Below are 15,086 nucleotides of genomic sequence, written 5' to 3'. Positions count from 1 at the left end.
CAGGGGGCCTAGATGTAAACTCGATTACGACGCTCATGTCACTTTAGGGCGGAGGGTCTAAAACGCTTTTTGGACATTCTTATGTCAACGGAGCGCCCTTTGAACAGGGAACAAGACCCGTTGGGCTGGTTTGCAGTAAAGTCGGAGCGTTCCGAGGCCATTCCGGCCGGTGTTCCGAGCGAACAACCCTGCGTTGAGCCGCCCCGCGCGGGTGGTTGACGATTAGTCGAGTACCCACGACGAAAACAGCTTTCAATGCTTTTGACCTATGATAGGTCTCTATTCTGAACCCACCTTCCAAGAATCGGGGAGTTAGGAAATCGGATAATGATGTGATGGGCGGGCACGGTGGAGTAGAGATACAGATACAGAACTCCATGTCGTCTATGAACAGCCGACCCTAGTCGGTGAGCTGCGCTTGATTGGCTGGGCTGTAACTACCTACGTCCACACACAACTGACTTCATCTCATGTGTGCGTCTCTCTCATACTGCTTGAAAGGTGGCATAAAAGACTCGAGATATCTTCCTTATAAGACGGATCATACTGCCCTCCAAGCACGCAGCCAGGCTCCGGAAATAGAGCATTAGCTTCGGCGCTTAGATATCAAGCAGCATACCTTCAAGATGGACTCATCCGAATTTCGCACCGCGGCCGCAGAGGCCATAGACGACAGTAAGTCTCTCATCACGCTCTCACGAATCTCATCCACATTCTGCTCACTCTCACTCTGTCCTGCCTCACTTCACGTTACTTCACGATGCCCTCAATCGCTAACGATATACCCCCATAGTCACAAAATACTACGACACAATCACCTCCCAACCAAAAGTCCTCCCCTCCGTAACCCCAGGCTACCTCCGCCCCCTCCTCCCCGAATCCGCCCCCGAGGACCCGGAATCATGGCAATCCATCCACGCCGACCTCCAATCCCACATCGTCCCCGGCATAACCCACTGGCAATCCCCTTCCTTCCACGCCTTCTTCCCCTGCTCCTCCTCCTACCCGGCCATGCTCGCCGAGCTCTACTCAAACGCCTTCAACGGCGCCCACTTCAACTGGATCTGCTCCCCGGCCGTCACCGAGCTCGAGACAATCGTCCTCGACTGGCTCGCGCAGCTCCTCAACCTACCGGCCGCATACCTCTCCACCGCGCCCACCCGCGGCGGCGGCGTCCTCCACGGCACCGCCTCGGAAGCCATCCTCACCGTCATGGTCGCCGCCCGCGATAAATTCCTCCGCGCCCGCACCGCCCACCTGCCCGCTGACTCGGAGGAGAAGGAAGAAGAGACCTGGCGCCTGCGCTCCAAACTCGTCGCCCTCGGCAGCGAAATGGCGCACTCGTCCACCAAGAAGGCCGCACAAATCCTCGGCGTCCGCTTCGCTACCGTCCCGGCCCCGGCAGAAACAGGCTACGCAATGTCCGGCCCCGCCCTCGCCTCCACCGTCGCCGCCCTCCGCGCAAAGGGTCTCGAGCCGTTCTACCTCACCGCGACCCTCGGCACAACCGACACCTGCGCCGTCGACGATTTCCCAGGCATCAAAGACGCTCTCCTCGCTTCTGACGAGCAAGACGACAGCATCTGGGTCCACGTCGACGCAGCCTACGCCGGCTCAGCCCTGATGCTCCCCCAAAACGCACACCTCACTAGCCCTTTCACAGCCTTCCACTCCTTCAACGTGAACCCGCACAAGTGGATGCTCACAAACTTTGACTGCTCCGCCCTCTGGGTGCGCGACCGCGCCTGGCTCGTCGAGTCGCTGAGCATCAAGCCGGCCTACCTGCGCAACCAGTTCTCCGAGGCCGGGCTGGTGACGGACTACCGCGATTGGCAGATCCCGCTCGGCCGGCGGTTCCGCAGCCTGAAGCTGTGGTTCGTGCTGCGGGCGTACGGGGCGAGCGGGATCCGGAAGCACTTGGAGAGGGGCATTCGACTCGGGGAGAGGTTTGCCGAGATGGTGGCGGGGAGGGGGGACTTGTTTGAGATTGTGACGGGGCCTAGGTATGCTCTGGTTGTGTTTACGTGCAAGGCGAAGGCTGGGGGGAACAGAGAGCGGAGCAACAAGGTTACGGAGGCGGTGTTGGAGAGCGTGAATGGGGAGGGGGTGATTTACCTTACGCCGACGACGCTTCATGGGTTGTATGGGATTCGCATGTGTACGGGCAGCAGCCAGGTTATTGAGGAGGAGCATGTTAAGAAGGCGTTTGATATTATTGTCGCCGCTACCGAGAAGGCACTTGCCGAGGGGCAGTAGACTCTCTTTTCGTATTTCTGTAGAAATGCATCGAAAGAATAGACTTGGTTGGACACGAGTATACGTGTTTGAACTCACAGCCGTTTGAGTGACCGATAAGGACTGCTGTGTACTAAGGGCAAATGTTGTCTTTGTCTGCTAAAGTTTCGAGCTCAGCGTTCGGTTTGATCTTGAAAGCCGCATCATCATGACTCTTGTAGAGACTCCTTGCGGCGACCTAATATTCCATGCGTAGAAGTAATTCAAGCATTGATGGTGGATCTCGCCAGTCTGTAACTAGCCAAGGGCCATGAACGTGGAAATTGACAATGACCCACAAGGAGAATACGCAAGCGAACGAAAAGATGGCACTATCCACCGCATTGTTGTCCAATGTAAGGCACCGTTGGAGCTGCAGGTATATATGATTGAATTTCCAACGAGCGATCTGTTTAAATCATAAATGACGCAAAAACGTCTAAACCATGTAAATGCTTCGCTCCAACATGACATCTAACCCCTTGCTTTGAAGGAGATAGTATAGCTGTAGGTGTTTTCGATCTTTCTCCCGTATGCAAAACCCATCCCCACCCCATTCCATGCTAATCATAATCATTCTCATAATGTCGTTTAATAATGTAATGTCGGATGTCACACAGCCCATTCTTCATCCATCCGAACCAGGGGTACGCCGACGAAGCATCCCCACGCCAACGTCTCTCTCTCTCACCAATTCGAATAATACTCCTTCGACCGCGACACAGGAATACTCCGACTCCGTCTCTTCTCACCATACCTAGGCCGCCGGTCTCCATACCCATAATCCCTCTCAAACTGGTCCATAGCCCTAACGTACTCCCTACCCCCGACACCCCTCACACTGACACTCTCCTCCCTCACCGCCCTCGCCTCAGAGACATCGCTCGGCGGCGGCGCATAGTCCCTCACGGACTTATACTCCCCCTCACGCCAATCCGGGTCGTAGTAATCCCGATCGCTCCGATCATCCCGAAAACCCCGCCCGTCGTCGCTTCTGTCGTCTCTGTCGTCATCGTGTCCCCCTCTGTATCTATCCCTGTCGTACCCGGCTTGGCTGCGACTACTCCTCGGCGGCCGGGAGCGTGACTGTCTCTCCCTCTGCCTCCGTCTCTCCTCTTTTCTATCTTCCTCCTCGTGCTTTTCTTCCGTGCGCTTGAGGGACTTGTCGATCCCAAAGGCCACCGTTGCGCCAATGAGGCCGAGGGCGATGGCCTGGCCCCAGTCGAAGCCGGCGACTTCCTTTTCGAATTCTTTGCGTTCTTTGCGTTTTTCGGGTTCCCCTTTCCATGGTCTTGGATCGGGAGGGAGGAGCTTGCCCGGCTTCACCATTTTGATGTGTGTAAATATGTGTAGTGTATATTCTCTGTCAGTTGACTTTGGTGTTCGTTTCTGGTTTTTTCAGATATCGAGATTGGATATGTGTGTTGAACGTAGGTAGTTGAAAGTAAATTGGGGGTTGTTTTATGTTTCGATTTGGGCGTCGTCAAAGACTGTTGTTCAACATCCGTCGTCTAAAACAGTTTCTTTGTGTCTAGTGCTCTTGGTATGCGTCTCGACGGTAAAAGCGTGGGAAAGGTTTAGTTTTTTTTTTTTTTTTTTTGGCGTTCCCCTCAAAAAGCGGCGTCAAAGTGCAAAAAAGTCGCAGCGGTACGTAGGATTATATATCTCCAAAGGATTGCAGGTGGCGTTCATGCCCTTGTCGAGGAGGGGGGTAGGTACTGGATTGAGACAAAATATGCAGGGGAGACTTCTGACGGCGTTGCACTTTGCAACGGCAATCGGGGATGGATCCGGATCGAATTTGTGGCTGGCAGGGGGGAAATAGAACCACACAAGTGAATATCTTGGGTATAAAATGACAAGCACCAGAGACAAAGCTGGGCACCTCTAGAAATTTAATACCCAACACTAACAAACACCCAGCCCCGGCATTCCCACCCCCTTCACCGCTGGGCCATGAGACAGCCCGGCATTCCCCCGCACCCACTAGCTGAAGCAAGCCAGGCATTTCTGTCATCCATGCTTGGTGGCTCGTTCGACTGCCGGGAAGCCTAGGGGGAGCTTGCCGTGCTTGCCCATTGGGCTCGAGCTGGAAAGCTTGTCGTCACCGTGCCTGCATGATGTCATGGGTTCGGCCCCGAAATGCTCCACACTCCCAGGTCTCTGCTGTCCACTGGTCGCTACGTCTTACCCCATCATTCCCGCACCCTACGATTGTTCCACTGGCCCAGACAATTCCCACAGGACCACGGTCCACAGAAGCCCCCGCCAAGCCGTTGACGTCAAAAGGCTCTCGATCTGGCCATAGCTCCCGGGCCTCACATTCTCCAAAACGAAAATGGCTCCACCCAAAATGAGGCCCAGCATCACCAGTTGCAGCACAGCTCCCACAGGCCACAGCTCGAGAGCCCAGATGCCCCCCCCCAAACCCCATCATGAGACCATCGTGCTATCATATACTCGTGAGTCGTGAGTCGTGTCCTCTTATCCGAACACCCACGGCACCCTACTCTCCCACACACCCTCGGGGAACAGATCCTGTCTTAGCCACGAGGCCTAGCAGGGTTTGCAAACCCCTGATCTAAAGCCAAACATCATCGACAAGCGGTTGACGCCGTCACCGCCAGGCGCGGGAAAGAACAGACACTTGTCTGGAGGCACACTACACAAAGGGAAATATGTTGGTCCGTTGTGGCAGTGCAAAGGTGGTATCATTCGTGCTCCTCGTGTAAGCATGTCTAAGGTATGAGAATCTACTAGATGCTGGCTCTCCTCGGTGCCATGGTCCTCCGCATCGCCTTCTTTGCTTCATTCTCTTCCATAAAGGGCAACGACCCGTCATCTCTAAGCTTCTGCAAGTATTCCTGCCCATATTTGTATCCCATTTGATAAAGCTCGTCAAACTTGCCAAAATCGAGCGTGCCATAATCGTCAATCGGAGGCCGCATGTAGAAGCAGCCTGGCATCGTCTTCGCCCGTTCAAGAGCGTCAACGCTAGACACGTAAGCAAGTCTAGCCTGGATCTCGGCCAATGTCGGCGGGTTGGCTGTGCCCGAGAACGGGTTCCACCTATTCCAGAATGCCCACACTCCCGACAGCGAATCACCATACGCCTGTGGAGTATCGTCGTCCAGTGACCCAACGTCAACCGAGAAGATGGTGTCCACACCCAACCTCTTCATATGGGAGACAGTCAGGTTATCAATGTAGCCACCATCCAAAAGCATGCTGCCCTCATCGCATAGTGGTGGGAGCAAGCCAGCCAGTGACATCGAAGCTCGGATATATCTCCATGCATACCCACTCGTGTGGTATTCGATTCGACTCTTGCTGATGTTTGTCGTGTTGCAATAGTACTCAAGCCAAAAGTCCTCAATCTGAGTTTTGCCAAATGTCTTGAAGATGCCCCGATTGAACTCATGTCCAGTGGTGTAAGAGGCAGTCGGGTATGTGAGATCGAGAGCGAAACGCCACATGCTGGCCATGCGGCCCGAAAACTTTTTGGCGAGACCGAAGATGGGAACAAGATCGGCATGACGAGCGTAGAGGGCGCCAATGAACGCGCCGATGGAAGTTCCGCCGACAACGTCAATGGGGATGCCAGACTCTTCCATGGCCTGGATGATGCCGATTTGGGTGATGCCTCTTGCGCCGCCACCACCCAGAACGAGCCCAACTGACTTGCCGCATAGGCGTCTCGCCAGACGATGAAAGTCGCCCTTGTAAGGTGCATCTGGAGAGTAGAAAGGACTGTGCCGTACCTTCCTCGAAGTGTACTTCTGAATCTCCGCCTGGATGATCTGAACCCTCTCCTTCAACGTGCTGGTTCGCTTCGACGGCTGATGCGCAGGCATGATGTTTGCCCCGAGAGCCATCTGGACATGGTAGTGTCCGCCATTGATCCACATACGATTTCTCAGCCAGGCTCGAGTCAATCCCGACTGGGAGTACCTCTCAGAATGGAGGAGAACGAGAAGCTTCCTCGCAGTCGACTTCATTCCCAACATGAAACGCTCATATTCTCCAATCTCCGGAGAGCCTTCCGCAAGACCAACCAGGAGGATGCAATCAGCTTGAGTGATGCATGTCTGAGTCCACGGAGAGTTGACATTGGTATCTGATGCAGAGTTAGCATCGGTTTTGAAACAGCAAAGTGTCATCAACAATCATGAGATAGGTAGTCCAATCAGGAAAAAATTAGAGTATGTTTGGCCATCAACGGCTTTTGCCTCCGCAAACGGTGTTTGTTCATCATAAAAAGGACAGTGTAGGTGAATAGAGTAATAGTGAGAGAGATCTTACCTGCGACGTAGACTACGAGACCATACTTCTCCTCCAGGTCGGCCAAGTATTGGGATAGCTTCAGCTTTCCCATCTTGTTGAAAGCATGCTTGCCGAGGTGGTTGAGAATGGCAGACTGGTTGAGGGAGGTGGCACCGTTTGCAGGGCCAACCTGAGCCAAAGCGTTCATCAACCGATTGCCAAACTCAACCACAGGAACACCAGAAGTCACTGGCAAGATCGCAACGGTCCTCAAGTTGAGCGACGAAGAGCCTTTGGTGATTGTGTTGGTGTTGCCAGCCTCCTTGGAGAGAAGCTGTGAGGGGTCGTCGACCAGGTTCCTCATCCGCGACGCAATGATCTTGGAAATCTTGATCGTGATGTTCGGGTGCTCATGGGCAAGACTGTTGAAGAGTGTGCGTGGGAACTTGACCAACTCAGTCTGGCGGATGGCATGGAGCGTGCCTGGTCTCACAGACTCCGTCAAGACTTCGAGTTCACCCACACTCTCGCCCTGGCCGAACTCAGCCCGCACGCTAACACCGCCATCCTTCCTGTCCTGTACGAGACGAAGTCGACCGTTGAGGACAATGTGAATAGCTTCGCTCTCTTCACCCTCATGGAAAAGCACTTGGCCAGCGTCAACTTGCTCCCAGTCAAGGGCGAAATCAATGTGCATGATGAGACGCGGGAGCAAGCTCGTCAGTCGCTTGGCCATTGTAAGAAGTACAATGGGATACCGGTCGACGATTCTCTCGAGGGCGGACCGAGGCAAGAAGCCAACATAGACGTCCGTCTTGGCCACGACGTCGATGAACGATCGATATGACGACACCGTGCCCACGTACCCGGCAAGACCACCTGGCTTGATGAGTGACACACTGCGACGATAGGGCTGCTTCTTCTTTGCATCGAGGTGATCAGGCGGATATGCCGGAGACCCATCCATACCCATGTGATCAGTGTGCAGCGTCGTCCTACTTGATGACTGCAAAATGTCCGCCGATGTGTCCTCCTTCGAAGTGCAGATGTCGAGGAAGCCGTCAACGACGTAGTAGAGGCCTGGATTGCGCTCGCCTTGCTCGACCAAAACGGAACCCTTGGGGAAGAACACAATCTCCACGTCATCCTTCATATCGCTTGCGAGGATGTGAGCGTTCGGCGGAGTGTTCAATGTGAAGCCTCCAGAGGTCATAGACTCCGTGTCGCCATCACCAGAAGCATCGAAAGGGCCCATGAGACCGAAAGCGTTGTTGCCTAGGCCAGGTCTCGGTCGCCTCTGGTCGTAGGAGAAGAGCCGCGGGGATCCTTCGACAGACTCGGCCTCGCGGGAGACACTTCCATTGCTGCTCAGACCGATCGCCTTGAACATGCATTCGAGGATTGACTGACGGAACAGGTTGTCCTCATCCAGCGACTCTCGGCCGTCAATCGAGGCTCGAGACTGCCTCTCGGTCGTGAACGGATCGAAGGCTCGCTGGGCAAGCGGGCTGGTCCCCTCCTGACGGAGAGCGTCAGCGACTTGATCCAGATGAACGCTGGCTGAACCTGATGGCCGGTGGCCGACATGCCGGGCAGACTGGATGTTGGCCAGGAGATCACCGGGACTTGTCTGAGTGGAGGCCCTCTCCCTCGGTGGTCCGATCGTTGTAGCAACCTGGGAAAACGATCTCTCCTTGGTAGTCATGGAATGCATCATGGCATCCTTGCGGAGGGTTGTGGTTGACTTGCGCCGACGATGCGCATTGGCATTGTGAAGCGCAATGCCTTTGCTCTCTGATTCGCCGCCAACTCTCTCTCGCTCCCGATCGAACTTCTCCTTCAATCGCTGCAAGGCATCGCCTCTGAGCATATTGGGCAACTGACACGAGGTGAAAGAAAGCATGTTCTTCTCCGTCTGCAAGACTTCGCCAGTGAGTCCCAGGTAGTTGTAAGCCGTCGCCAACGTTACTCTCTGAAAACGAGAGAGAATGACTTGGACGATGTGGGAAGTAGCCTTGGGGTAGACCTTGGTGAGCCGGCGGAAGGCACTTGCTGGGATGATGGCAATAGTCGTGTCTACCGTTGCTCGTGCAATAATGTCCGGGTGGGCTGAGCCAGAAGTTGCTCGACTCTGAAGCTGAGGACGCTTCGGCTGCCGAGCACTCCCTGGAACACTTCCACTGCTGTCAAGCGAGATGGGCGGGATTCTTGCGCTGCCGGGCAAATTGGGTGTGGTGGCCCGTTTGGGAGGTTCCTCGATCCTCACTCCGGTCCTTTCCTCCGGGATCTCTGGGAACTCGGGTGTTGCTGGGAAAGGACTGGCGGGGTCTGACGGCATGCGGCGGAAGCCTGCGGTGCGTGGGAATGGTGAGGTTCTCAACCCAGCACTGCCTGAAGTGGGCTCCGGGGTGTCGTCATCTGTAGATCGAAGCTTGACGTCTTCTGTGAACAGTGACATGATGGAGAACAGGGACGACATGGGAGCTCCATTCCGAACCTCCGTAAGCAGTTGGTATCTCTGCTGCGGGGCTGACGACATGTCGTCGTCTTCTCCAGGATAGGCAGAATCTCCGCCGAAGCTGTCGCAAGGGTCTGGATCCATGGCTCTAGCATTTCGGCCAGATTTGACAAAGATTTCCACCAGCCCGTCGACGACAATGCAGAATCCCTTCTCCTCTTCCAGGTTGAAGGTCTCGCCAGCGATGAGCTTGCGAGTCTGCATGCTCCGGGTCAACTCGTGGAAGACCTGCCGCTCGAGGTAGCCAAAGATTCTGATGGCACTGAGGAACTCGTCCAGGTAGCTCGAAAGGCCTGATTTCTTGCCCTCATCGTGGGATTCGGGGAACAAATCGACGTCAGGCTCTTTCCTCTGCGGCTCCGGGGGAAGTCGAGAGTACATGTTGAGGATGCGATAGCGCACCACCCAACTGACAGCGGATATGATGGCAACCATGATCACCATGCTGCGCGTCAAGTCAGCAGAAGCTCAGAGGCAGGCTGGTGGGATGATGGAGCGCGTACAGAGTAGTAGCGTTCATCGTCACGGTCCAACTTGTCGAGAACAAGGTGAACAGGACAGTAGGAATTGTAATGGTAACGATCCGAATCGCCCAGTACAGGATCGAGGAGATCAAGGACAAAATGGCGAGGATCAACCGGCCAAACAGCCCCAACCAGCTAGACGATCCCTGAGCTGCGACGACCTCTTGCGCACGCGTAAACGCGGAGGGCAGGGCCTCGGGAGAAGCTTTCATTGTGGCCGATAAGCTTTCTGACACCGCGTGGGCGGCATTCGAAATGTCGGACGACGACGACATGGCTGCGGTGTGTTGTGTTGGGACGGGCGTTGCAGCATAATGCAGCAAGCAGGTAAAAAGACAGATTACATGGTGCAGTGCGACCCTGAGGCTAGCAGGGTGCGGGCAAGGGAGAGCCTCTGGTTTTAAGCCGTTGTTTGGTGGCTGAGGCGCGGGACCGAGGTGGAAGGTGGTTGGAGAGAGAGAGAGAGAGAGAGAGAGAGAAGGGAAAAAATAGAAGAGGGAGGAAAGAAAAGAGCTTTTGCGCTGTGGGGGAGCTTGAAGAAGCTTGCAAGATAGACCTAGGAACATGGGCACGGGCGGTCAGCCAGTTTGTGCCGCCCCACCCCGCCAAAAAAGTCCCAGGGCGGAACGTGCGGCATGTGACGCCAGCCCGCCTACCAGCGCCCATGGCCTTCCCTAATGTGGTGGTGTTGGTAATGCTGCATGGAGGGGCACGACTGGTCTGCACTGTAAATCGTACCTACACCGGGGAACTTTCACCTTTGAAGATCCATTCACGATTTCCAACAACAAACTATCGACACCAAGTTGCACACTTTTCCCAGTAATTCGACGCATGCTCTGAAAGTTATACCCAACAGCAGACGCGATGCCATTTGCGCAGCTCATCCTCGGCGCTCCAGGCTCTGGAAAGAGCACCTACTGCGATGGCAGTGAGCCACCCTTGCCAACACACAACTTTATGGTCCGCGATGCTAACACCATGCGCCTAGTGCACCAGTTTATGGGCGCCATCGGTCGCGCATGCTCTGTAGTCAACCTCGATCCCGCAAACGATCACACAAACTACCCGAAAGCTCTGGATATCCGCGACCTCGTCAAGCTAGAAGATATTATGGCCAGTGACAAACTGGGCCCCAATGGCGGCATTCTGTATGCCCTGGAGGAGCTCGAGCACAACATGGAATGGCTAGAGGAAGGCTTGAAAGAATTCAGCGAAGACTATATTCTCTTTGACTGCCCGGGACAGGTCGAGCTATACACACATCACAACTCTCTGCGCAACATCTTCTTTAGGCTGCAGAAGATTGGCTTTAGAGTGAGCTGCCCATGGTGCTTCCCCCTTCCGGACCGACCTCGCTGACCTTTTCCCAGCTCGTCGTCGTACATCTCTCCGACTCGTTCTGCTTGACCCAACCCTCGTTATATATCTCCAACCTGCTCCTGGCTCTTCGCGCCATGCTTCAAATGGACATGCCACACATCAATGTTCTGACCAAGATCGACAAAGTCGCCTCCTATGACAACCTCCCATTCAACCTCGAATACTACACCGACGTCGATGACCTCTCGTATCTGATCCCATACCTGGAGGAAGAATCGCCAGCAATGCGCAACGAGAAGTTCAGCAGGCTAAACGAAGCCGTGTCGAACATGATCGAGAGTTACAGCCTAGTCCGGTTCGAGGTGCTAGCAGTCGAGGACAAGAAGAGCATGATGCATCTCCTCCGGGTGATTGACCGAGCGGGAGGATACGCCTTTGGCAGCGCAGAAGGCGCAAACGATTCCGTCTGGCAGGTGGCAATGCGCAACGAGTCGGCCATGATGGAGGTACAGGATATCCAGGAGCGCTGGGTCGATCGTAAGGCGGAATTTGACGAGCTGGAGCGAAAGGAATGGGAAGAGCAGGCCAAGATGCGAGAGGACGATCCCAACGCCGGGCAAGCGCCCCCGCCGCCACCGGCCGCCGACTACGATCCAGACTTTGGCGACATGACGATACCCGCAGATAGTGGCATAAAAGTAGTGCGCAAGAACAAATGATACCCTTCAGCCGTCTTCTTCAACCATGTCATCCTCGTCAGAAACGTCCGACGCGTCGAACATGACCGCGTCCTCGGCCTCGGCCCTGGACTCTGAGAAAAGAGGCAACGCGCCGCCAGCAGCAGCCGCGGAAGAATCTTTGGCGGCGAGCACGAGCTGTCTGGCTTGTCGGATGGCATCTTCCTCGGCCTTTCGAATGGTTCCGCTGACTCTGACAACCTTGAAGGTGCAGGGCTTGCCCTCTCCGCTCTTCAGAGGCACGCGATTCATAAAGGTGAGAGAAGCCCAGACCAGACGGTAGTGCTCTCTCTTCACTTTCAAGATGAAAGTCGACGTTGCCTGAGAGAGATACTTGACTATGTGAATGTTAGATGCTGCTCGACACAAACGGGCGTATTCTGCTTCATGAACTCACCAAGGAGGTTTCCATCTATAGCACCAGAACCGTAATCACCGAAAAGAGTAGCAACCTCTGCTCGTATCGCCTTGAGAAGAGACTGTGGAGTGAGACTTCCCGTCGTTGGTTGATGCATCACCACGAAATCTGGGACACTGGGTTTTTGTTTTGAATCTTCTGGTGGATAAAGAATATTGACGAGAATGTATCTCTCTTTGATTCGGACCATCTTGGGGCGCTCAGAATCGTGTTGTCCAGGAAGGTAGTCGGCCGTGAAAGTTGAGTCTCGTAAAAGTTCAAGCTGCAGGTACGTATCCTGCAAGTGCGATCCGTCAGAACGGGTCCATGCGGGTTGCGAGTGCCATTTGCTGACTAAGGCGGAGGAGCTTCACCTCCGGTAGCTCCCTCTTACCACAAGCTCCCGACGTCACCAAGCATGCTAGGTTATCCGTTAAAGTGACATATACCTAGTTCATCTGAGGTGATGTGCTTGATGGACTCCGATTTATCTTGAAGAAAACTGTGTCTTGGAAACCAATTTTCATCAGCGTTTCCGGCGTATCGTATAAGCAACCTCCACAATGACTGACACCCCGCTCAAGATAGCTATCTTGATCGTGTCGACGACGGCATCAAAGGATCCTTCGACAGACAAGTCGGAGCTTATCCTGCGAGATGTGATCGAAAACGAGGGTGGTGGGAAATGGCAGGTCACCGAGACTAAGATTGTGCAAGACCATGTTCCCCAAATCCAACGGCAAATCATGCTCTGGGCAGACTTGGGCCCCGTGGAGGGAGTTAACTTGATCCTGACTACTGGTGGAACTGGATTCGCTGTGTCAGATAACACGCCCGAGGTACGATGAAAAAGGTATTCCTGCAATCGGTTGATATTGATCATCAAGTACAGGCTGTCGCAACCCTTCTCCATAGGACCGCCCCCGGCCTGGTTCACGGAATGCTCGCTGCGTCGCTGGCCGTGACTCCATGTAAGTGAGTCTCATGCTCGTGAAATAACACCAAGACTGACAACAATAGTTGCAATGATGTCAAGACCGGTGGCGGGTACACGCAACAGCACGGTCATCGTCACTCTACCTGGCTCGCCCAAGGGCGCCAAGGAGAACTTACAAGCCATACTGAAGACACTCCCGCACGCATGCGTGCAGGCAGCCGGCGCTGACTCCAGGATCCTCCACTCGGGCGGGGTGAAGAAGCTCGAGTCCGAGGCGGGAATCCAAGGCGCCTCTGCAGGAGCAGCCACCCCAAAAGGACAGGCACATTCTCACGATCACCACAGCCATGACCACGGTCACTCACATACCCACAGCCATGGCCACGGGGGCCTCGTCAGACACACCAAGCCGGAAGAAAACCCCCTCTCCAACGATCCAAGTCTCGGCCCGAGTCGCAGGTACAGAGAGTCGCCGTACCCGATGCTGGAAGTCGACGATGCCCTGCGCCTCATCAAAGACTTCACCCCAGACGCCGAGATCGTGACGACTAAAGTCGACGTCAACATCATCAACTCGGTCCTCGCAGAAGACGTCACGGCCAGAGAAAGCGTCCCGCCTTTCAGGGCATCCATCGTGGACGGGTACGCCGTGGTGGTACCCGAGGACGGCAACATGAAGGGCGTCTTCCCCGTCACCGCAGTATCCCACGCCGCTCCCGGCGAGGCCAAGACCCTCAAGGAAGGCGAAATCGCCAGAATCACAACAGGAGCCCCCTTACCCCCGGGAGCCACCTCGGTCATCATGGTCGAAGACACGATCCTGAAATCCAAAACCAAGGACGAAAAGGAAGAAAAAGAAGTCGAGATCCTCGCCGAAGGCGTCAAACCCGGCGAGAACATCCGCGAAGTCGGCAGCGACATCCGCGAAAACGACACAATCCTCAAAAAGGGCGAACAAATCTCCGGCGTCGGCGGCGAAATCGGCCTCCTCGCCGCCGTCGGCGTAGCACAAGTCCAAACCTACAAGCGGCCCGTCGTCGGCATCCTCTCCACGGGCGACGAGATCATCGAGCCCAGCCGGCCCGGCGGCCTCCGCCTAGGCGAGGTCCGCGACACGAACCGCATCACGCTCATGTCCGCCGCCCGGCAATGGGGGTTCGAGGTCGTCGACCTCGGCATCGCGCGCGACAAGGAAAAGGCCCTCGAGGAGAATTTGCGCGAGGGGCTACGCCGCAGCGACCTGCTCATCACCACGGGCGGCGTCTCCATGGGCGAGCTGGACCTGCTCAAGCCGACCATTGAGCGGGCCCTCGGCGGCACGATCCATTTCGGCCGCGTGGCGATGAAGCCTGGCAAGCCGACTACTTTTGCCACGGTGCCGGTCAAGACGACGCTCGGGAAGCGGGTGACCAAGACCATCTTCTCGCTGCCGGGAAACCCGGCGTCGGCTCTGGTGACGTTCCACCTCTTTGTCCTGCCGGCGCTGCATAAGTTGTCTGGCATCGAGCCCGCGGGCCTACCCAAGGTTCCCGTGACGCTGGGCCACGACTTTTCTCTGGACAAGGCTCGGCCAGAGTACCACCGCGCCATAGTCACTGTCGGAAAGGACGGGTCTCTGGCTGCGAGCAGTACCGGCGGTCAACGAAGTTCAAAGGTTGGTAGCTTAAAGTCTGCGAATGCACTGCTCGCTCTCCCTGCTGGCAAGGAGCCGTTGAAGAAGGGGGCCAAGGTGGAGGCTCTGATGATGGGGGACATCCGTGTGGAGTATTGAGCCATTTAGCATGTTATACTCGTAATAAGAATGATGTGATGGCATGGTCTTTGGTTCTTCAGCAAGTTATCTCGCCGTGGTCCTCCACGCGCCTACTGAGGCTGGCACGCACTTTAACGGAGAATCCGCTTAATCTTGTCCTTATTGGAGATACATGAGCTGCGTATCAAAGACTGGGGTCGAGATCCTGCCCTAGGAGGTTGAGGGGTCAAACATATGTGACGCGCAGAAATCATCTCGATGAGGAGCTATAATACTTGGATAGTGTACAATACAAAATGTCCTCGCCCTGCCTGTATGCCGTTAACGCCCGCCCAAGTAAACCTTGGTGTAATGCAGTGC

General features: G+C 55.2%; 7 protein-coding genes across 7 annotated transcripts; 4 read left to right on the top strand and 3 right to left on the bottom strand.

The window, feature by feature from the left end:
* The first annotated feature begins 298 nt into the window (after window positions 1-298).
* BDP81DRAFT_468514 (pyridoxal phosphate-dependent transferase) lies at window positions 299-2,315 on the top strand. The gene is made up of 2 exons (XM_060594488.1): window positions 299-675; window positions 794-2,315. The coding sequence occupies exons 1-2, from the start codon at window positions 627-629 to the stop codon at window positions 2,254-2,256; spliced, it is 1,512 nt and encodes a 503-aa protein (XP_060449521.1). The 5' UTR covers window positions 299-626; the 3' UTR covers window positions 2,257-2,315.
* Window positions 2,316-2,961: 646 nt separating this feature from the next.
* Window positions 2,962-3,603, bottom strand: BDP81DRAFT_390244 (uncharacterized protein; the record flags this gene model as incomplete). Its single annotated transcript, XM_060587376.1, has 1 exon — window positions 2,962-3,603. One exon carries the CDS (start codon window positions 3,601-3,603, stop codon window positions 2,962-2,964), a length of 642 nt encoding a protein of 213 aa, XP_060449520.1.
* Window positions 3,604-4,180: 577 nt separating this feature from the next.
* Window positions 4,181-4,699, top strand: BDP81DRAFT_417642 (uncharacterized protein). The gene has a single exon (XM_060589645.1). It carries the CDS (start codon window positions 4,392-4,394, stop codon window positions 4,629-4,631), a length of 240 nt encoding a protein of 79 aa, XP_060449519.1. The 5' UTR covers window positions 4,181-4,391; the 3' UTR covers window positions 4,632-4,699.
* A 228-nt stretch (window positions 4,700-4,927) lies between these two features.
* Window positions 4,928-10,026, bottom strand: BDP81DRAFT_468513 (patatin-like phospholipase). The gene is made up of 3 exons (XM_060594487.1): window positions 9,559-10,026; window positions 6,577-9,500; window positions 4,928-6,391 (listed from the first exon to the last, which is right to left on the bottom strand). The coding sequence occupies exons 1-3, from the start codon at window positions 9,852-9,854 to the stop codon at window positions 5,031-5,033; spliced, it is 4,581 nt and encodes a 1,526-aa protein (XP_060449518.1). The 5' UTR covers window positions 9,855-10,026; the 3' UTR covers window positions 4,928-5,030.
* A 307-nt stretch (window positions 10,027-10,333) lies between these two features.
* Window positions 10,334-11,621, top strand: BDP81DRAFT_504200 (uncharacterized protein; the record flags this gene model as incomplete). The annotated part of the gene is made up of 3 exons (XM_060595616.1): window positions 10,334-10,510; window positions 10,571-10,896; window positions 10,953-11,621. Exons 1-3 carry the CDS (start codon window positions 10,447-10,449, stop codon window positions 11,619-11,621), a joined length of 1,059 nt encoding a protein of 352 aa, XP_060449517.1. The 5' UTR covers window positions 10,334-10,446.
* A 6-nt stretch (window positions 11,622-11,627) lies between these two features.
* Window positions 11,628-12,247, bottom strand: BDP81DRAFT_310300 (Rpp14/Pop5 family-domain-containing protein; the record flags this gene model as incomplete). Its single annotated transcript, XM_060583627.1, has 2 exons — window positions 11,628-11,977; window positions 12,037-12,247. 2 exons carry the CDS (start codon window positions 12,245-12,247, stop codon window positions 11,628-11,630), a joined length of 561 nt encoding a protein of 186 aa, XP_060449516.1.
* Window positions 12,248-12,599: 352 nt separating this feature from the next.
* Window positions 12,600-14,744, top strand: BDP81DRAFT_457864 (molybdenum cofactor synthesis domain-containing protein; the record flags this gene model as incomplete). The annotated part of the gene is made up of 3 exons (XM_060593338.1): window positions 12,600-12,875; window positions 12,929-13,007; window positions 13,057-14,744. The coding sequence occupies 3 exons, from the start codon at window positions 12,600-12,602 to the stop codon at window positions 14,742-14,744; spliced, it is 2,043 nt and encodes a 680-aa protein (XP_060449515.1).
* Between the last annotated feature and the right edge of the window lie 342 nt (window positions 14,745-15,086).

This window comes from Colletotrichum phormii, assembly GCF_030913505.1.
Source record: "Colletotrichum phormii strain CBS 102054 chromosome Unknown BDP81scaffold_3, whole genome shotgun sequence".
Taxonomy (NCBI): Eukaryota; Fungi; Ascomycota; class Sordariomycetes; order Glomerellales; family Glomerellaceae; genus Colletotrichum; species Colletotrichum phormii.
This window is presented reverse-complemented; position numbering and strand designations above follow the sequence as displayed.